At 43.5% G+C, this 22,500-nt stretch overlaps 2 protein-coding genes across 2 annotated transcripts in view; both read left to right on the top strand.

The window, feature by feature from the left end:
* Positions 1–21,565, top strand: part of prcp (prolylcarboxypeptidase (angiotensinase C)) — a 68,156-nt gene extending 46,591 nt beyond the window's left edge. The window contains exons 7-11 of the mRNA XM_062061893.1: positions 103–270; positions 336–523; positions 3,472–3,721; positions 13,702–13,831; positions 21,486–21,565. Of these exons, the coding sequence (XP_061917877.1) occupies positions 103–270; positions 336–523; positions 3,472–3,721; positions 13,702–13,831; positions 21,486–21,565 (816 nt within the window). The remainder of the gene's footprint in view (positions 1–102; positions 271–335; positions 524–3,471; positions 3,722–13,701; positions 13,832–21,485) is intronic.
* The window catches only part of LOC133658706 (protein FAM181B), a 3,424-nt gene continuing 1,446 nt past the window's right edge, over positions 20,523–22,500 (top strand). The window contains exon 1 of the mRNA XM_062061049.1: positions 20,523–22,500. This exon is cut by the window's right edge and continues 1,446 nt beyond it. Coding sequence (XP_061917033.1) covers positions 22,362–22,500 — 139 coding nt within the window. The 5' untranslated portion in view covers positions 20,523–22,361.

Below are 22,500 nucleotides of genomic sequence, written 5' to 3'. Positions count from 1 at the left end.
TTATTGGGGAAAAACAGCGTCATTTATGGCACAATTTAATTCATGGATGAGATGAGACATTTTGACAACTTTGAATGGAAAAAAAATGGTTTGTGCTTGAAGGCCGTGTGCAAGCATCTGCGCCTGGATTCCACCGCCTCCGACCAGCAGCTGCTGCACGGCGTCTCCCAGGCGGCCAAGGTCTACTACAACTCCACAGGAAGTTCCCCCTGCCTCAACACCTCTCAGACAGCCACCGGCAGCCTGGGCGAGCTGGGCTGGAACTACCAGGTACGTGCCGGTAAAGCACGGCGGGCCCACCGCCGTCCATCTTGGCTGAGCGTCCTCCTCTGCAGGCCTGCACCGAGATGGTGATGCCCATGTGCGCCGACGGGGTCCAGGACATGTTCGAGGCCGAGGAGTGGGACTTCCAGGCTTTCTCTGACGAGTGTCACGCCACGTTTGGCGTGCGGCCGCGAGCCGACTGGGCCGCCAGCGTTTACGGGGGCAAGGACATCGCCTCGCACAGCAACATCATCTTCAGGTATTATGATGATAGTATATATGATAGTATATATCTGTATCATGAATCAATTTAAGTGGACCCCGACTTAGACAAGTTGAAAAACGTATTGGGGTGTTACCATTTAGTGGTCAATTGTACGGAATATGTACTTCACTGTGCAACCTACTAATAAAAGTCTCAATCAATCAATCAATCAATCAAGGTAAGTGTGGCCCCCGAGTGTCCAGTAAACATTATTTCAATACTTTTAATATTGCTTATTTCAACTCACTTTTAAAAGATTTTCTAGTCAAACTTTTAAACTTCTAGAAACAAATGACTTTTTTATTCCACGCAGTTTATAACCTCAGATTGCCAACATACTTGTGGCAGTGGGGGCGTGGCCAATGATGCAGGTTTTTTTCCCAAAGGCTAAAAATGTACCGTACACATAAAAAAATGATATAAATATTTTTAAAAACAAATTAGTGTTATTGGTCATTTGTATTAACATGTTATATTTGTCTTCTTATATTAGACAAGTGAACTTGTACAGCACATTTCCACACAAGGTCATTCAAAGTGCTTCACATAAACATTAAAAGCAACAACACAGATAAAAACAGTCGATTAAAAAGTGGAAAAATGTAAAAAAAAATATATAAAAAAATAACAATATACTACAGTAAAAAAGGGTTACAGTGTAGTGAAGGGGAGAGAAAGGGAAAGAGAAAATAAAAATATAAAATCAAGAATAGCAAGCAAATGACTCAATAACATTTTGGTGAATTTACTGAGGAATTTGTGAAAGTGAAACAATACAAAAAGAATGTAAGTTAATAATACTAACACACACACTCGTAAACCTGTTAGCATATTAGCTAATGCTAAAGACGCTAGCTTTATTACATTACGATAGCACGTACAAAAATGCATAAACACTCCTACAGACATCACACATGGGACGCTTTAGTAAGTAAGAATAGTTTTAATTAAATTGTAAAACTTACAAACGTTGCTTGGAATGATGAATGAAGAATAGGAACGCTATGGATGGCTAGAAGACACTTCTACTTCCAGTTGAAAGCACTAAACAGTGAGCTAACTCGTTCAAAAGATGGCCCCAGAGCATAAACAATAACACACATTTTCAGTGTTGTTTGTTTTATGCTTGTCAACGAAGAAAAATCTGTATATTATTAGCTGCACTGTTAAATAAGCCACAGGGTTCAAAGTGTTAAAAAAAAAAAGCAGCAACTTATAGTCTGTAATTTAAGGTAAATGTCTTTTTCTACAATTGTTTTAGTTATATTGTAAAACTTACAAATGTTGCTTGGAGTGGAAACGTTACGGATGAGTAGAAACGTTATGGACGCCTAAAAGACCAAACAAAAATATAAAATCAAGAATAGTATATGGAAAAAATGTTTCCATATATTAGCCGAACCGGACTATAAGTCGCAGATATATATGTTGTGAAATAAGTTATTTACACTGAAATATTCTGTAAATGTTTATTTACACGGTAGTAAAACGGCTGATCAAACAAAACAGAAGTCATGGTCATGGACCCACTAGCTGCGCAAGCTAGCTCTCCAATCAGCTAAACAGACTCAATAACTCCATGGTGACATTTTGGTGAATTTACTGAGGAATTTGTGAAAGTGAAACAATACAAAAAGAATGTAAGTTAATAATACTAACACAGACACTTGTACACATGTTAGCATATTAGCTAATGCTAATGACGCTGGCTTGATTACATTAAGATAGCATGTAGAAATATGCATGAAAACACTCCTACAGACATCACACATGGGACACTTTAGTAAGTAAGAATAGTTTTAGTTATATTGTAATATGTTATATTGCTAAAAGTGATGAATGAAGAATCCATGCGAGTAGAAACGTTATGGGTGACTATAAGACCAAACAAAAATATAAAATCAAGAATAGTATATGGAAACATGTTTTCATATACTATAAGCTGCAGATATATACGTACGTTGTGAAATTAGTTATTTACACAGAAATATTCTGTAAAAGTGTATTTACATACCTTAATTGTTTCTAAATGATGTCTGTAACACGGCAGTAAAACGGCTGATCAAACAAAAAGAAAGTCATCATCATGGAGCCACTAGCTGCGCAAGCTAATCATGAGTGATGAATGAAGAGTCCTTACGAGTAGTAACGTTATGGACTACAAGAGCAAACGGCACTTCTACTTCTGGTTGAAAGCTTTAAGAAGCAGGAAACACCAGTTGGCGTTCACCAGCTGCACATTTCTTCTTTGCATCTTTTTAATGCAAGATATTTGCATTATGGCCGTCAGCAAGGAAACATCCATACATTTTCCGCAGGGTTGAAAGGAAAGAAGTAGCGGCCTAGAGCCCGGGTGTTGTGGACTCAGCCTGAAAGGAAAGAAGTAGCGGCCTATAGCCCGGGTGTTGTGGACTCAGCCTGAAAGGAAAGAAGTAGCGGCCTATAGCCCGGGTGTTGTGGACTCAGCCTGAAAGGAAAGAAGTAGCGGCCTATAGCCCGGGTGTTGTGGACTCAGCCTGAAAGGAAAGAAATAGCGGCCTATAGCCCGCGTGTTGTGGACTCAGCCTGAAAGGAAAGAAGTAGCGGCCTATAGCCCGGGTGTTGTGGACTCAGCCTGAAAGGAAAGAAGTAGTGGCCTATAGCCCGGGTGTTGTGGACTCAGCCTGAAAGGAAAGAAGTAGCGGCCTATAGCCCGGGTGTTGTGGACTCAGCCTGAAAGGAAAGAAGTAGCGGCCTATAGCCCGGGTGTTGTGGACTCAGCCTGAAAGGAAAGAAGTAGCGGCCTATAGCCCGGGTGTTGTGGACTCAGCCTGAAAGGAAAGAAGTAGCGGCCTATAGCCCGGGTGTTGTGGACTCAGCTTGAAAGGAAAGAAATAGCGGCCTATAGCCCGGGTGTTGTGGACTCAGCCTGACTGTCTTCCTCCTTTCCTCTGTTGTCACAGCAACGGTGGCCTGGACCCGTGGTCTTCAGGCGGAGTGACCTTCAACGTGTCTGACTCTCTGGTGTCCATCATGATCCCTGAGGGTGCTCACCACCTGGACCTGCGCCACGCCAACCACCTGGACCCACCCTCCGTGTGCACCGCCCGGGTGTTGGAGCTGGGATACTTCTGGAGGTGGATCCAAGAGGCCAAAGCATATCCACCTCTGGGTAACACACCGCTTTTAATTCTACTTTTAAAAATGACTTATGTAACATTGATTTGTGCCAAACATCAAGTGCACAAAGACCCTAATTAGGCACAAAACATGATCTGTGGTCCACAAAGATCCTCGGGCAACACAAAGCATGATCTATGGTCCACAAAGATCCTCTGACAACACAAAACATGATCTGTGGTCCACAAAGATCCTCGGACAACACAAAACATGATCTGTGGTCCACAAAGATCCTCTTGACAACACACAACATGATCTGTGGTCCACAAGATCCTCTGACAACACAAGACATGATCTGTTTGTCCACAAAGATCCTCGGACAACACAAAACATGATCTGTGGTCCACAAAGATCCTCGGACAACACAAAGCATGATCTATGGTCCACAAAGATCCTCTGACAACACAAAACATGATCTGTGGTCCACAAAGATCCTCTGACAACACACAACATGATCTGTGGTCCAGAAAGATCCTCTGACAACACAAAACATGATCTGTAGTCCACAAAGATCCTCGGACAACACAAAACATGATCTGTGGTCCACAAAGATCCTCGGACAACACAAAACATGATCTGTGGTCCACAAAGATCCTCTGACAACACAAAACATGATCTGTGGTCCACAAAGATCCTCTGACAACACACAACATGATCTGTGGTCCACAAAGATCCTCTGACAACACAAACATGATCTGTAGTCCACAAAGATCCTCGGACAACACAAAACATGATCCGTGGTCCACAAAGATCATCTGACAACACAAAACATGATCCGTGGTCCACAAAGATCCTCTGACAACACAAAACATGATCCGTGGTCCACAAAGATCCTCTGACAACACAAAACATGATCCGTGGTCCACAAAGATCATCTGACAACACAAAACATGATCTGTGGTCCACAAAGATCCTCGGACAACACAAAACCTGATCCGTGGTCCACAAAGATCATCTGACAACACAAAACATGATCCGTGGTCCACAAAGATCCTCTGACAACACAAAACATGATCTGTGGTCCACAAAGATCCTCTGACAACACAAAACATGATCTGTGGTCCACAAAGATCCTCTGACAACACAAACATGATCCGTGGTCCACAAAGATCCTCTGACAACACAAAACATGATCCGTGGTCCACAAAGATCATCTGACAACACAAAACATGATCTGTGGTCCACAAAGATCCTCGGACAACACAAAACCTGATCCGTGGTCCACAAAGATCATCTGACAACACAAAACATGATCCGTGGTCCACAAAGATCCTCTGACAACACAAAACATGATCTGTGGTCCACAAAGATCCTCTGACAACACAAAACATGATCTGTGGTCCACAAAGATCCTCTGACAACACAAAACATGATCTGTGGTCCACAAAGATCCTCTGACAACACAAAACATGATCTGTGGTCCACAAAGATCCTCGGACAACACAAAACATGATCTGTGGTCCACAAAGATCCTCTGACAACACAAAACATGATCTGTGGTCCACAAAGATCCTCTGACAACACAAAACATGATCTGTGGTCCACAAAGATCCTCTGACAACACAAAACATGATCTGTGGTCCACAAAGATCCTCTGACAACACAAAACATGATCTGTGGTCCACAAAGATCCTCTGACAACACAAAACCTGATCCGGGGTCCACAAAGATCATCTGACAACACAAAACATGATCTGTGGTCCACAAAGATCCTCTGACAACACAAAACATGATCTGTGGTCCACAAAGATCCTCTGACAACACAAAACCTGATCCGTGGTCCACAAAGATCATCTGACAACACAAAACATGATCTGTGGTCCACAAAGATCCTCTGACAACACAAAACCTGATCCGTGGTCCACAAAGATCCTCTGACAACACAAAACATGATCTGTGGTCCACAAAGATCCTCGGACAACACAAAACCTGATCCGTGGTCCACAAAGATCATCTGACAACACAAAACATGATCCGTGGTCCACAAAGATCCTCTGACAACACAAAACATGATCTGTGGTCCACAAAGATCCTCTGACAACACAAAACATGATCTGTGGTCCACAAAGATCCTCTGACAACACAAAACATGATCTGTGGTCCACAAAGATCCTCTGACAACACAAAACATGATCTGTGGTCCACAAAGATCCTCGGACAACACAAAACATGATCTGTGGTCCACAAAGATCCTCTGACAACACAAAACATGATCTGTGGTCCACAAAGATCCTCTGACAACACAAAACCTGATCCGGGGTCCACAAAGATCATCTGACAACACAAAACATGATCTGTGGTCCACAAAGATCCTCGGACAACACAAAACATGATCTGTGGTCCACAAAGATCCTCTGACAACACAAAACATGATCTGTGGTCCACAAAGATCCTCTGACAACACAAAACCTGATCCGGGGTCCACAAAGATCATCTGACAACACAAAACATGATCTGTGGTCCACAAAGATCCTCTGACAACACAAAACATGATCTGTGGTCCACAAAGATCCTCTGACAACACAAAACATGATCTGTGGTCCACAAAGATCCTCTGACAACACAAAACCTGATCCGTGGTCCACAAAGATCATCTGACAACACAAAACATGATCTGTGGTCCACAAAGATCCTCTGACAACACAAAACCTGATCCGTGGTCCACAAAGATCCTCTGACAACACAAAACATGATCTGTGGTCCACAAAGATCCTCGGACAACACAAAACCTGATCCGTGGTCCACAAAGATCATCTGACAACACAAAACATGATCCGTGGTCCACAAAGATCCTCTGACAACACAAAACATGATCTGTGGTCCACAAAGATCCTCTGACAACACAAAACATGATCTGTGGTCCACAAAGATCCTCTGACAACACAAAACATGATCTGTGGTCCACAAAGATCCTCTGACAACACAAAACATGATCTGTGGTCCACAAAGATCCTCGGACAACACAAAACATGATCTGTGGTCCACAAAGATCCTCTGACAACACAAAACATGATCTGTGGTCCACAAAGATCCTCTGACAACACAAAACATGATCTGTGGTCCACAAAGATCCTCGGACAACACAAAACATGATCTGTGGTCCACAAAGATCCTCTTACAACACAAAACATGATCTGTGGTCCACAAAGATCCTCTGACAACACAAAACATGATCTGTGGTCCACAAAGATCCTCTGACAACACAAAACATGATCTGTGGTCCACAAAGATCCTCTGACAACACAAAACATGATCTGTGGTAAACAAAGATCCTCTGACAACACAAAACATGATCTGTGGTCCACAAAGATCCTCGGACAACACAAAACATGATCTGTGGTCCACAAAGATCCTCTGACAACACAAAACATGATCTGTGGTCCACAAAGATCCTCGGACAACACAAAACATGATCCGTGGTCCACAAAGATCCTCTGACAACACAAAACATGATCCGTGGTCCACAAAGATCCTCTGACAACACAAAACATGATCCGTGGTCCACAAAGATCATCTGACAACACAAAACATGATCTGTGGTCCACAAAGATCCTCTGACAACACAAAACATGATCCGTGGTCCACAAAGATCATCTGACAACACAAAACATGATCTGTGGTCCACAAAGATCCTCGGACAACACAAAACCTGATCCGTGGTCCACAAAGATCATCTGACAACACAAAACCTGATCCGTGGTCCACAAAGATCCTCTGACAACACAAAACATGATCCGTGGTCCACAAAGATCCTCTGACAACACAAAACATGATCTGTGGTCCACAAAGATCCTCTGACAACACAAAACATGATCTGTGGTCCACAAAGATCCTCGGACAACACAAAACATGATCTGTGGTCCACAAAGATCCTCTGACAACACAAAACATGATCTGTGGTCCACAAAGATCCTCTGACAACACAAAACATGATCTGTGGTCCACAAAGATCCTCTGACAACACAAAACATGATCTGTGGTCCACAAAGATCCTCTGACAACACAAAACATGATCTGTGGTCCACAAAGATCCTCTGACAACACAAAACATGATCTGTGGTCCACAAAGATCCTCTGACAACACAAAACATGATCTGTGGTCCACAAAGATCCTCTGACAACACAAAACATGATCTGTGGTCCACAAAGATCCTCGGACAACACAAAACATGATCTGTGGTCCACAAAGATCCTCTGACAACACAAAACATGATCTGTGGTCCACAAAGATCCTCTGACAACACAAAACATGATCTGTGGTCCACAAAGATCCTCGGACAACACAAAACATGATCTGTGGTCCACAAAGATCCTCTGACAACACAAAACATGATCTGTGGTCCACAAAGATCCTCGGACAACACAAAACATGATCCGTGGTCCACAAAGATCCTCTGACAACACAAAACATGATCCGTGGTCCACAAAGATCCTCTGACAACACAAAACATGATCTGTGGTCCACAAAGATCATCTGACAACACAAAACATGATCCGTGGTCCACAAAGATCATCTGACAACACAAAACATGATCTGTGGTCCACAAAGATCCTCTGACAACACAAAACATGATCCGTGGTCCACAAAGATCATCTGACAACACAAAACATGATCTGTGGTCCACAAAGATCCTCGGACAACACAAAACCTGATCCGTGGTCCACAAAGATCATCTGACAACACAAAACCTGATCCGTGGTCCACAAAGATCCTCTGACAACACAAAACATGGTCCGTGGTCCACAAAGATCCTCTGACAACACAAAACATGATCCGTGGTCCACAAAGATCATCTGACAACACAAAACATGATCTGTGGTCCACAAAGATCCTCGGACAACACAAAACCTGATCCGTGGTCCACAAAGATCATCTGACAACACAAAACCTGATCCGTGGTCCACAAAGATCCTCTGACAACACAAAACATGGTCCGTGGTCCACAAAGATCCTCTGACAACACAAAACATGATCTGTGGTCCACAAAGATCCTCTGACAACACAAAACATGATCTGTGGTCCACAAAGATCCTCGGACAACACAAAACATGATCTGTGGTCCACAAAGATCCTCTGACAACACAAAACATGATCTGTGGTCCACAAAGATCCTCTGACAACACAAAACATGATCTGTGGTCCACAAAGATCCTCTGACAACACAAAACATGATCTGTGGTCCACAAAGATCCTCTGACAACACAAAACATGATCTGTGGTCCACAAAGATCCTCTGACAACACAAAACATGATCTGTGGTCCACAAAGATCCTCTGACAACACAAAACATGATCTGTGGTCCACAAAGATCCTCTGACAACACAAAACATGATCTGTGGTCCACAAAGATTCTCGGACAACACAAAACATGATCTGTGGTCCACAAAGATCCTCTGACAACACAAAACATGATCTGTGGTCCACAAAGATCCTCTGACAACACAAAACATGATCTGTGGTCCACAAAGATCCTCGGACAACACAAAACATGATCTGTGGTCCACAAAGATCCTCTGACAACACAAAACATGATCTGTGGTCCACAAAGATCCTCGGACAACACAAAACATGATCCGTGGTCCACAAAGATCCTCTGACAACACAAAACATGATCCGTGGTCCACAAAGATCCTCTGACAACACAAAACATGATCTGTGGTCCACAAAGATCATCTGACAACACAAAACATGATCCGTGGTCCACAAAGATCATCTGACAACACAAAACATGATCTGTGGTCCACAAAGATCCTCGGACAACACAAAACCTGATCCGTGGTCCACAAAGATCATCTGACAACACAAAACCTGATCCGTGGTCCACAAAGATCCTCTGACAACACAAAACATGATCTGTGGTCCACAAAGATCCTCTGACAACACAAAACATGATCTGTGGTCCACAAAGATCAAACCAAGACCGTCTTGTTCTCGGTCGGGAGGAAGAAAGTCATCTGCCAGTGAAAATGATTAAAAAGATGATTCTGCCTTTCAAAAGTGTCTGGCCTCTTTAAAAGTCGCACTAGTCAAATATTTCATCAAAGTCTGATGGGAGGGGGCCAATAAGTTGGCTAGCGGGAGGTGAGGCCCCCCTCCTGGGGCCCCATTCACTAGCTGAGGGCCCCTGCTAGTAATATTATGAACAGAGATGGAGGCTGATTTTTCTACTTTTTCTAGTTGTTAACCTTTTTTTTTCCAGCACAGAGGGGCCCCGGGGCCCACTCAAATGTCAACACTGAATTAGTCATCTTACTCTTGATTTGAATCATATTCAATAATTCTGCCTCACCTCGTTAAAGTTTAACAAGATAAACGTTGACAAATGTTATTCAAGTATGATTACTATCAAGGCTTAGGTCAGGCTGATTACAAAAATAAACAATGTACTGCAAAAGAAGGGACTCATAAACTGATAAAAAAGACATTCACCTTAAATTCCGGACTATAAGCTGCTGCTTTTTTCCCCCTACACTTTGAACCCTGTGGCTTATTTAATGGTGCGGCTAATATATGGATTTTTCTTCGTTGACAAGCATAAAACAAACAACACTGAAAATGTGTGTTATTGTTGATGCTCTGGCGCCATCTTTTGCACGAGTTTCCTCACTGTTTAGTGCTTTCAACCGGACGTAGAAGGGTCTTCTAGCCATTCCTACTCGTGTAGATTCTTCATTCATCACCCCAAGCAACGTGTGTAAGTTTTACAATATAACAAAAACTATTCTTACTTACTAAAGTGTCCCATGTGTGATGTCTGTAGGAGTGTTTTCATGCATATTTGTACTTGCTATCATAATGTAATCAAGCCAGCATCGTTAGCATTAGCGAATATGCTAACGTGTGTACAAGTGTCTGTGTTAGTATTATTAACTTACATTCCTTTTGTATTGTTTCACTTTCACAAATTCCTCAGTAAATTCAGCAAAACGTCAGTGTGGAGTTATTGAGTCTGTTTAGCTGATTGGAGAGCTAGCTTGCGCAGCTAGTGGCTCCATGACCATGACTTCTGTTTTGTTTGATCTGCCGTTTTACTGCCGTGTTACAGACACCGTTTGGAAACAATCAAGGTATGTAAATAAACATTTACAGAATATTTCTGTGTAAATAACTCCTTTCACAAGGTATATATCTGCCACTTATAGTCCGGGGCGACCTGAAAACTGGTAGTTGCAGTTTATATGCCGGTGCACTCTATAGTCTGGAAAATATGGTACACAATGCTAAAATCAATAAATTCTAACCAAATAAATAACAAATAGTTAAATTTTACGGTGTTTACAGCATATTACTGTAAATTGGGGAAAAAAAACTAAACATTTTTTGCGTTAAAATCCTGTTGATTGAGCTGCCATATTTTGACTGTAAAATTTTGTTTTACTGTAAATGTGTATTACTGTAAATGTGTATTGCGCTAGAAAAACTGCCAGCTAAGTTGCCAGAATAAAAAAATAATTACAAACCCCGTTTCCATATGAGTTGGGAAATGGTGTTAGATGTAAATATAAACGGAATACAATGATTTGCAAATCCTTTTCAAGCCATATTCAGTTGAATATGCTACAAAGACAACATATTTCATGTTCAAACTCATAAACTTTATTTTTTTTTTTGCAAATAATCATTAACTTAGAATTTCATGGCTGCAACACGTGCCAAAGTAGTTGGGAAAGGGCATGTTCACCACTGTGTTACATGGCCTTTCCTTTTAACAACACTCAGTAAAGGTTTGGGAACTGAGGAGACACATTTTTGAAGTGGAATTCTTTCCCATTCTTGCTTGATGTACAGCTTAAGTTGTTCAACAGTCCGAGGGTCTCTCTTGTGCTATTTTAGGTGCCACACATTTTCAATGTCTGGACTACAGGCAGGCCAGTCTAGTACCCACACTCTTTTACTATGAAGCCACGTTGATGTAACACGTGGCTTGGCATTGTCTTGCTGAAATAAGCAGGGGCGTCCATGATAACGTTGCTTGGATGGCAACATATGTTGCTCCAAAAGCTGTATGTGCCTTTCAGCATTAATGGTGCCTTCACAGATGTGTAAGTTACCCATGTCTTGGCCACTAATACACCCCCATACCATCACACATGCTGCCTTTTACACTTTCACCCTAGAACATGTCTTGGCCACTAATACACCCCCATACCATCACACATGCTGCCTTTTACACTTTGCGTCTAGAACAATCCGGATGGTTCTTTTCCTCTTTGGTCCGGAGGACACGACGTCCACAGTTTCCAAAAACAATTTGAAATGTGGACTCGTCAGACCACAGAACACTTTTCCACTTTGTATCAGTCCATCTTAGATGAGCTCAGGCCCAGTGAAGCCGACGGTGTTTCTGGGTGTTGTTGATAAACGGTTTTCGCCTTGCATAGGAGAGTTTTAACTTGCACTTACAGATGTAGCGACCAACTGTAGTTACTGACAGTGGGTTTCTGAAGTGTTCCTGAGCCCATGTGGTGATATCCTTTACACACTGATGTGGCTTGTTGATGCAGTACAGCCTGAGGGATGGAAGGTCACGGGCTTAGCTGCTTACGTGCAGTGATTTCTCCACATTCTCTGAACCCTTTGATGATATTACGGAGCGTAGATGGCGAAATCCCTAAATTCCTTGCAATAGCCTGGTTGAGAAAGGTTTTTCTTAAACTGTTCAACAATTTGCTCAGGCATTTGTTGACAAAGTGGTGACCCTCTCCCCATCCTTGTTTGTGAATGACTGAGCATTTCATGGCATCTACTTTTATACCCAATCATGGCACCCACCTGTTCCCAATTAGCCTGCACACCTGTGGGATGTTCCAAATAAGTCTTTGATGAGCATTCCTCAACTTTATCAGTATTTATTGCCACCTTTCCCAACTTCTTTGTCACGTGTTGCTGCCATCAAATTCTAAAGTTAATGATTATTTGCACAAAAAAAAAAAGTTTATGAGTTTGAACATCAAATATGTTGTCTTTGTAGCATATTCAACTGAATATGGCTTGAAAAGGATTTGCAAATCATTGTATTCCGTTTATATTTACATCTAACACCATTTCCCAACTCATGTGGAAACGGGGTTTGTTTTTCCATGTTGTAAAAACAATGTACATTTATTAGTCACATTCGGGCAACTAAGCTTGCCAGATTTTTCTGTAAAAAACAAGAAACAAAACAGTGAAACTGTTTTTATATCTACCGAAAAATGTAAGAAATAAAAAAACAACAATACTATTTTACAGTGACATTTTGTAAATGTAAAGTTTTTACTGTAAAATGGACAGTCTACTTAAAACAATTTATACAATCAATAATAATAAAAAATGAAATTCCTCTATTATTGGCTGTTCCACTCTGATGGCAGACATCACTACCATGTGGCCCTCACTGACAACCACTTTCACATCCCTGCTGTGGGGACACTAAAACATCACTACCATGTGGCCCTCACTGACTGAAACATGTCTGTCATGTACTGTGCCTTTAAGTGACGCATGCTAAGCTACATCATCCCACAGATAGCTAAGAAGTCAGTCGCTGGTATACACACGCACACGCACACGCACACACACACACACACACACACAAAATCCTCGCCGCTTTGTCACAAGACTTTTTGGACGCCCGTGTCGTCTGCAAGATATACTGCGGGGGATGTGCTGGGGGGGGGGGGGGGGGGGGGGGTTTGGGGGGGGGGGTGAGGATGGGGACCCTGCCACCCAAAGTCCTTCCTTTAAAAAAGTTTTCTCAGGACTCTGCGGGGTCATCAACTCGCTGCCTGACAGCCGCCATCAATCACTCTGCTGTTAGTATTCACTGCAGGCCAAATGTGGGAGTGCGTCGCGGCTCAGAGGGGGGGACCACACACACACACACACACACACACACACACACACACACACACACCATAGGAAGAGATGTGGGGGGGACACTGCTGAATAAGTGGATCATGTTTAGAGGGTGAAAGTTCTAATAATAATAATGATATTAAAACTTCACTGCATGTTTAAACTCTTTTACAAGATGGCCGACATCCACCCGGCGCCCCCGTGCCCTTTCAGCCGCCATGCAACAATGCAGGCTTGTTTCCGGGATGTGTGCGTCACGCTCCGCTATGTCAATGACCCCCCAGCCCCAACCCCCAAAGTGGAGGGTGGGACTTGTCATCAGACCGGAAGCATTTTACAAACCCTGTTTCCATATGAGTTGGGAAATGGTGTTAGATGTAAATATAAATGAATACAAAGAATACAATGGTTTGCAAATCATTTTCAAGCCATATTCAGTTGAATATGCTACAAAGACAACATATTTGATGTTCAAACTCATAAACATTTTTTTTGTTGCAAATAATCATTAACTTTAGAATTTGATGGCAGCAACACGTGACAAAGAAGTTGGGAAAGGTGGCAATAAATACTGATAAAGTTGAGGAATGCTCATCAAACACTTATTTGGAACATCCCACAGGTGTGCAGGCTAATTGGGAACAGGTGGGTGCCATGATTGGGTATAAAAGTAGATTCCATGAAATGCTCAGTCATTCACAAACAAGGATGGGGCGAGGGTCACCACTTTGTCAACAAATGCGTGAGCAAATAGTCAAACAGTTTAAGAACAACCTTTCTCAAAGTGCAATTGCAAGAAATTTAGGGATTTCACCATCTACGCTCCATAATATCATCAAAAGGTTCAGAGAATCTGGAGAAATCACTGCACGTAAGCAGCATGGCCGGAAACCAACATTGAATGAGCGTGACCTTCCATCCCTCAGACGGCACTGTATCAAAAAGCGACATCAATCTCTAAAGGATATCACCACATGGGCTCAGGAACACTTCAGAAAGCCACTGTCAGTAACTACAGTTGGTCGCTACATCTGTAAGTGCAAGTTAAAACTCTACTATGCAAAGCGAAAGCCATTTATCAACAACACCCAGAAACGCCGCCGGCTTCTCAATCAATCAATCAATCAATGTTTATTTATATAGCCCTAAATCACAAGTGTCTCAAAGGGCTGTACAAGCCACAACGACATCCTCGGTACAGAGCCCACATACGGGCAAGGAAAAACTCACCCCAGTGGGACGTCGGTGAATGACTATGAGAAACCTTGGAGAGGACCGCATATGTGGGTAACCCCCCCCCCCTCTAGGGGAGACCGAAAGCAATGGATGTCGAGTGGGTCTGACATAACATTGTGAAAGTCCAGTCCACAGTGGATCCAACACATCAGCGGGAGTCCAGTCCACAGCGGGGCCAACAGGAAACCATCCCGAGCGGAGACGGGTCAGCAGCGCAGAGATGTCCCCAACCGATGCACAGGCTAGTGGTCCACCCGGGGTCCCGACTCTGGACAGCCAGCACTTCATCCATGGCCACCGGACCTATGCAACTCCCCCTCGCAAGGGACAGGGGAGAAGAGGAGAGAAGAAAAGAAACGGCAGATCAACTGGTCTAAAAAAGGGGGGTCTATTTAAAGGCTAGATTATACAAATGAGTTTTAAGATGAGACTTAAATGCTTCTACTGAGGTAGCATCTCTAACTGTTACCGAGAGGGCATTCCAGAGTACTGGAGCCCGAATAGAAAACGCTCTATAGCCCGCAGACTTTTTTTTGGCTCTGGGAATCACTAATAAGCCGGAGTTCTTTGAACGCAGATTTCTTGTCGGGACATATGGTACAATACAATCGGCGAGATAGGCTGGAGCTAAACCGTGTAGTATTTTATACGTAAGTAGTATAACCTTAAAGTCGCATCTTAAGTGCACAGGAAGCCAGTGCAAGTGAGCCAGTATAGGCGTAATATGATCAAACTTTCTTGTTTTTGTCAAAAGTCTAGCAGCCGCATTTTGTACCAACTGTAATCTTTTAATGCTAGACATAGGGAGACCCGAAAATAATACGTTACAGTAATCGAGACGAGATGTAACGAACGCATGAATAATGATCTCAGCGTCGCTAGTGGACAAGATGGAACGAATTTTAGCGATATTACGGAGATGAAAGAAGGCCGTTTTAGTAACACTCTTAATGTGTGACTCAAACGAGAGAGTTGGGTCGAAGATAATACCCAGATTCTTTACCAAGTCGCCTTGTGTAATTGTTTGGTTGTCAAATGTTAAGGTGGTATTATTAAATAGATGTTGGTGTCTAGCAGGACCGATAATCAGCATTTCCGTTTTCTTAGCGTTGAGTTGCAAAAAGTTAGCGGACATCCATTGTTTAATTTCATTAAGACACGCCTCCAGCTGACTACAATCCGGCGTGTTGGTCAGCTTTAGGGGCATGTAGAGTTGAGTGTCATCAGCATAACAGTGAAAGCTAACACCGTACTTGCGTATGATGTCACCCAGCGGCAGCATGTAAATACTAAAGAGTGCAGGGCCAAGAACCGAACCCTGGGGAACTCCGCACGTTACCTTGACATAGTTCGAGGTCACATTGTTATGGGAGACGCACTGCATCCTGTCAGTAAGATAAGAGTTAAACCAAGACAAGGCTAAGTCTGACATACCAATACGTGTTTTGATACGCTCTAATAAAATATTATGATCGACGGTATCGAAAGCGGCGCTAAGATCAAGAAGCAGCAACATAGATGACGCATCAGAATCCATCGTTAGCAATAGATCATTAGTCATTTTTGCGAGGGCTGTCTCCGTAGAGTGATTTGGCCTGAAACCGGATTGAAAAGGTTCACAGAGATTGTTAGTCACTAAGTGTTCATTTAGCTGCTGTGCAACAATTTTTTCGAGAATTTGGGAAATAAACGGAAGGTGGGAGACCGGTCGGTAGTTTACCATGAGGTCAGGATCGAGGTTAGGTCTTTTGAGCAGAGGATGAATAACCGCTTTTTTTAATGCTAGGGGAACAGTGCCGGAGGAAAGTGATAAGTTTATAATATTTAACACTGATGGACCTAATAATACAAACAGTTCCTTGATAAGTTTCCCAGGAAGTGGGTCAAGTAAACATGTTGTTTGTTTTATCCCACTTACACGCTGTAATAATTCCTCTAATGTTATTTCATCAAAAATAGAGAGACTATTTTGGAGGGCAGTGTCCGTCGTATATACAGTCGTATTTGTGTTAATAGAACCCAGTTGGAGCTGGGATGCGTTGTCTTTAATCTCCTTTCTAATGAGTTCAATTTTCTTATTAAAGAAATTCACAAAGTCATCTGCCGAGTGGGTGGAGCTGCTGGGAGGAGTCCCTTGTTGGGTTGGCAATGCTATTGTACTAAACAGAAATTTAGGATCGTTTTTGTTGAGGCGGATGAGATTTGAGTAGTATTTAGCTTTAGCTAAGGTAAGCATGCGTTTATAAGTTATTAAACTATCACTCCATGCTTGATGGAAAACCTCAAGTTTAGTCGCGCGCCATTTGCGTTCCAGTTTTCTACATGATAATTTATGAGCTCTAATTTCTTCTGTAAACCATGGGGTGCGCCTTTTAGGGGCCCTTTTTTGCTTTAGCGGTGCTATACTATCAATAATTTCGCGCAAGGCATCGTCAAAGTTGTTAGTGAGGTTATCAATAGAGCCGACATAATTTGGGAATGGTGCCATTACCGAAGGCAGTAGGTCAGCAAGAGTCATCGTTGTGGCAGCATTAATGTTGCGGCCGCTATAGCAGTTATTATTATTATTAGCTTGTTGACAATGAGTCAAAACTTCAAATTTTATAAGGTAATGATCGGACATTACTTTAGTATATGGAAGTATCATAACTTTGGAGGTGGTGACACCCCTGACAAGCACTAGATCTATTGTATTACCGTTGCAATGCGTGGGTTCATGTATTATTTGTATAAGACCACAGCTATCAATTATGGTTTGGAGCGCCACGCACTGAGGGTCCGATGGGGTATTCATATGGATATTAAAGTCCCCCATTATGATTATATTGTCGGCGTGCGTCACTAGATCAGCAACGAACTCTGAGAATTCACTGATAAAGTCCGAATAGGGCCCAGGGGGGCCGTAGATAACAGCCAGGTCGAGAGGTAGCGGTGTGACAGACCTCATAGTAAGCACCTCAAACGATTTATATTTATTATTTAGGTTAGGGGTAAGGTTGACATTTTCATTGTATATTAGTGCGACACCCCCTCCCCTTTTAAGAGGACGGGCAACATGCGCATTCGTATAGTTAGGAGGAGATGCCTCATTGAGCGCAAAAAATTCGTCTGGTTTGAGCCAGGTTTCGCTAAGACCAATGACGTTAAGATTGTTGTCTCTAATGACCTCATTAACTAATAACGCCTTGGGTGACAATGATCTTATGTTTAAAAAGCCCATATTATAGGTATTGGGCTGTTTTGACGAGTTTTTGTTAAGATTATCCGTAGTGGCAATATTAACAATGTCGCGTTTATTATGCGTAGTGCACTTTAAATAGTTTCGACCATATCTAGGAATTGATATGACGGGAATTTTCCGATTGTTTGCTTGGTGCTGCAATAGACTGGACATATCATAATTTGCCACCTCAGTAGAATGCATGTCCACCTCTGACACAGACACAACAGAAAAAACATTATGTGAATTGTGTATTATTCTAAGAGAATTGCTATGCATACATGGATTATCCAGCCTGGCGCTGGCTAGTTCTAGCTTAACTGACTCCTCACCCGGACTAACAGACATTGTAATTGCCTGTGACCGGGCTTGCTCTAGTGTAGTCAGTCAAGTGAGACTTAAATAGTAGTCTATGTTTCTAGACAGGATGATGGCGCCTTCCTGGTTAGGGTGAAGGCCGTCTCTCATCAGCAAGCCTGGTTTGCCCCAGAAAGAGGGCCAGTTATCAATAAACGTTAGTCCCTGTTGCCTACAGAAGATAGCCAGCCACTTGTTAAGCGAGACTAATCTGCTATATCTCTCATCATTGCCTCTCGCAGGCAGGGGGCCAGAGACAATTACTCGATGCCTGGACATCTTTCTGGCGAGATCACAAGTCCTGGCTATGTTTCTCTTTGTAATCTCTGACTGTCTCATTCTAGTGTCATTGGAGCCAACGTGTACAACTATATTCGCATAATTAGTGGTGCGATTAGCCTGTCGTACGTGTTTACTAGGCCTGTTGCGAGTTAGCTCCCTAAGATTAGCTTCAATGTCAGGTGCTCTGGCCCCGGGGATACACTTTACTGTGGCTGGTTTGCTAAGCTTTATGTTTCAGGTGATGGAGTCCCCTATGACTAAGGTGTGGTGCCCGGTAGACTGGGGTGTAGGACTAGCTAAAGAGCTAAATCTATTATGCGTCTCAACCGGTACACCGTAGCTTGTAGGCCGCTTAGGACTGCTACCAGCTGGGCTAGTTAGCTCGCTACAGCTAACGCTAGCAGATGTGTCCGCAACATCTAAAGTTACGACATTACTCTGCTCTAACTGGCGGACACGGCCCTCTAGCAGAGCCAACCTCTCCGTGAGTATGGTGCAAGACGCGCAGGAAGCCATTACTCACAGTGTTTTCTGTCACCGAGTGAAGTTCCTGCTGTCCTCAGGGAAGTGGTCGCGGTCTGCGGGAGTAGCTTCCTACTTACCTTCTGACCGGCGCTGCCTTTCTCCGCGCTAGCTTAGCAGCTAGCTAGTTGAGGAAAGGGTGGTGGGACAGAGATCGGGTGATTTGCAAGTTAAATAGTACCACTAAATATGTTTGAGAAGTGATAAAGAAAGCTGTAGAACAATTAAAAGCACACAGAGCGATACTTAGCCTTTTTCGCAACAGCGAACAGACGGCGAGCAGTCACGCACGGTGAACCGGTTAACCGGAACCGGAAGTCAAGCAGACGACTTCTCTGGGCCCGAGATAATCTAAGATGGACTCATGCAAAGTGGAAAAGTGTTCTGTGGTCTGATGAGTCCACATTTCAAATTGTTTTGGAAATATTCGACATCGTGTCATCCGGACCAAAGGGGAAGCGAACCATCCAGACTGTTATCGACGCAAAGTTGAAAAGGCAGCATGTGTGATGGTATGGGGGTGTATTAGTGGCCAAGACATGTTCTAGGGTGAAAGTGTAAAAGGCAGCATGTGTGATGGTATGGGGGTGCATTAGTGGTCAAGACATGGGTAACTTACACATCTGTGAAGGCACCATTAATGCTGAAAGGTACATACAGCTTTTGGAGCAACATATGCTGCCATCTAAGCGCCGTCTTTTTCATGGACGCCCCTGCTTATTTCAGCAAGACAATGCCAAGCCACATTCAGCACGTGTTACAACAGCGTGGCTTCGTAAAAAAAGAGTGCGGGTACTTTCCTGGCCCGCCTGCAGTCCAGACCTGTCTCCCATGAAAAATGTGTGGCGCATTATGAAGCCTAAAATAGGACAGCAGAGACCCCGGACTGTTGAACAACTGAAGCTCTACATAAAACAAGAATGGCAAAGAATTCCACTTTCAAAGCTTCAACAATTAGTTTCCTCAGTTCCCAATCGTTTACTGAGTGTTGTTAAAAGGAAAGGCCATGTAACACAGTGGTGAACATGCCCTTTCCCAACTACTTTGGCACGTGTTGCAGCCATGAAATTATAAGTTAATTATTATTTGCAAAAAAAAAATTAAGTTTATGAGTTTGAACATCAAATATGTTGTCTTTGTAGCATATTCAACTGAATATGGCTTGAAAAGGATTTGCAAATCATTGTATTCCGTTTATATTTACATCTAACACCATTTCCCAACTCATATGGAAACGGGGTTTGTATTTCCCTGACATTTTCATCTGGGCGACGTCTTCATTTGTGTGGCTAACCTACAACTACACCCAGCACACACCAGGGGCCCTCACTTAGTGTGTTGTTACAGGTGTCGAACTCAAGGCCCGGGGGCCAGATGATACAACTACACCCAGCACACACCAGGGGCCCTCACTTAGTGTGTTGTTACAGGTGTCGAACTCAAGGCCCGGGGGCCAGATGATACAACTACACCCAGCACACACCAGGGGCCCTCACTTAGTGTGTTGTTACAGGTGTCAAACTCAAGGCTCGGGGGCCAGATGATACAACTACACCCAGCACACACCAGGGGCCCTCACTTAGTGTGTTGTTACAGGTGTCAAACTCAAGGCCCGGGGGCCAGATGATACAACTACACCCAGCACACACCAGGGGCCCTCACTTAGTGTGTTGTTACAGGTGTCAAACTCAAGGCTCGGGGGCCAGATGTGGCCCGCCACTTCATTTTATTTGGCCCTCGAAAGCCTGGAAATATGTATCAATAAAAATGTTCTTACTAAATGTATTTCTTTCTATTTTGTCAGGAAACAAATACATGTTCTCCATGTCATCGCAAATGATGTCCACTTGAATATATACAAATATATAATCACACATTCAAACCATTTTTTAATAGAAATACATAATAATAATAACTAGATGATGTGTGAATGAAATACATAATAATAACTAGATGATGTGTGAATGAAATACATTATAATAACTAGATGATGTGTGAATGAAATACATAATAATAACTAGATGATGTGTGAATGTTCCAATGTGAAGTTGAAGTGAAATGCTGACAGAATGAATGGAAGAATAGTTTGGATGTTGAAGAGTTTGAATTTCCAGGAAAAAATGTAACTTCCAACTCCAGGTACGACACACACAGGTGATGATAAATAGCAAATACATTTTGCGGATGCCGTAAGATGTGGGCGTGGCCTGGCGTCCAACTTTGCTGTGATGCTTGGCCACAAAACACTGAACGTTAATAACTGGACTCCACAAAAAGCAGACCTTGATCCTAACTGGTAGGAATAAAGGTGACACCCATTACCTGTTCATACCTATTTGTAGTGGGCGGAGCTCTCATTTCTGCACTGGAGGTGATCAGTGACAGATATTTCATTGAGCGATGCCAGGCTACAAAAGAATGACAAAATGTGGGCGTGGCATGGCGCCAAACTTTGGTCCGAAAGGTTCATAATAATTTCTACAAATAACGAGAGTCTGAAGTTGCTTTCATTTCATTTCATCCATTTTCTCCCGCCTGAGTCCTTGAGCAAAGATCAAAGTAGCGGAAGCGCGTCTTTAAGCGACTTGAAACTCTGCCGGCAACATGGCGGCCCCTTTCAGTTTCCTGGCAGAACCACTTCCTGCCAAGACTCCCCGCCGAGGCCCGGTCAAAGTCCGGCCGGCTCTCTCCTGGCACTCGCTGGCTCTTCCATTCAGCATCTTTTCCAGTCAAACGGCCTCTTCATTATTTTACTGCGGGGCTGTGAGGTGCACTTTAATGAATCTGTGCAACAAAGACTCTTTTCAGCGCGGCGGCGGGAGAAAGGGGGCTATTTAGACCCTCTAGGGCTTTATGTCAGAGGCAGCCCATAATAGTTGTCACATTCCCACTGGCCAGAAATGGACTTAAGTCCGCGTGGAGGGAGATGTTTCTGTTTGGAAGCAAATATTTTCCCACGGCAGGAGGCCTCTCTCGCTACTGTAAAGAGTTGCTGAAAGTCCAGGAGAGGTTCTGCTGAAGGACGCAGGTGGGCGGGGAAAGAGTTAAACTTCCAACGCCCCTCCCCGTCTGCGGGGAGTCCGGCCCCCTGAAAGATCCCCTCGCCCGCTGCAGAGCTCCTCACTCCAGCTCGGAAATGTGCGCCGGCGTCAGGGGGGAACATGCTCTGAGGGACTTTCCGGGATCCGGGCGGCCGCCGCAGGGATAGGAGGACGGGAATGGCCGTCATGAACCCGCCGTTCATGAATTTCTGCTTCCCGGGCTGCGTGACGGAGTATGACGTGGACAAAAGTCCGGACGGGGGTCTCCTGGGCGAGGCAGAGAAGGAGGAGGACTACAGGGAGACCACCAGGGAGC

This window comes from Entelurus aequoreus, linkage group LG10, assembly GCF_033978785.1.
Source record: "Entelurus aequoreus isolate RoL-2023_Sb linkage group LG10, RoL_Eaeq_v1.1, whole genome shotgun sequence".
Lineage (NCBI taxonomy): Eukaryota > Metazoa > Chordata > Actinopteri > Syngnathiformes > Syngnathidae > Entelurus > Entelurus aequoreus.
This window is presented reverse-complemented; position numbering and strand designations above follow the sequence as displayed.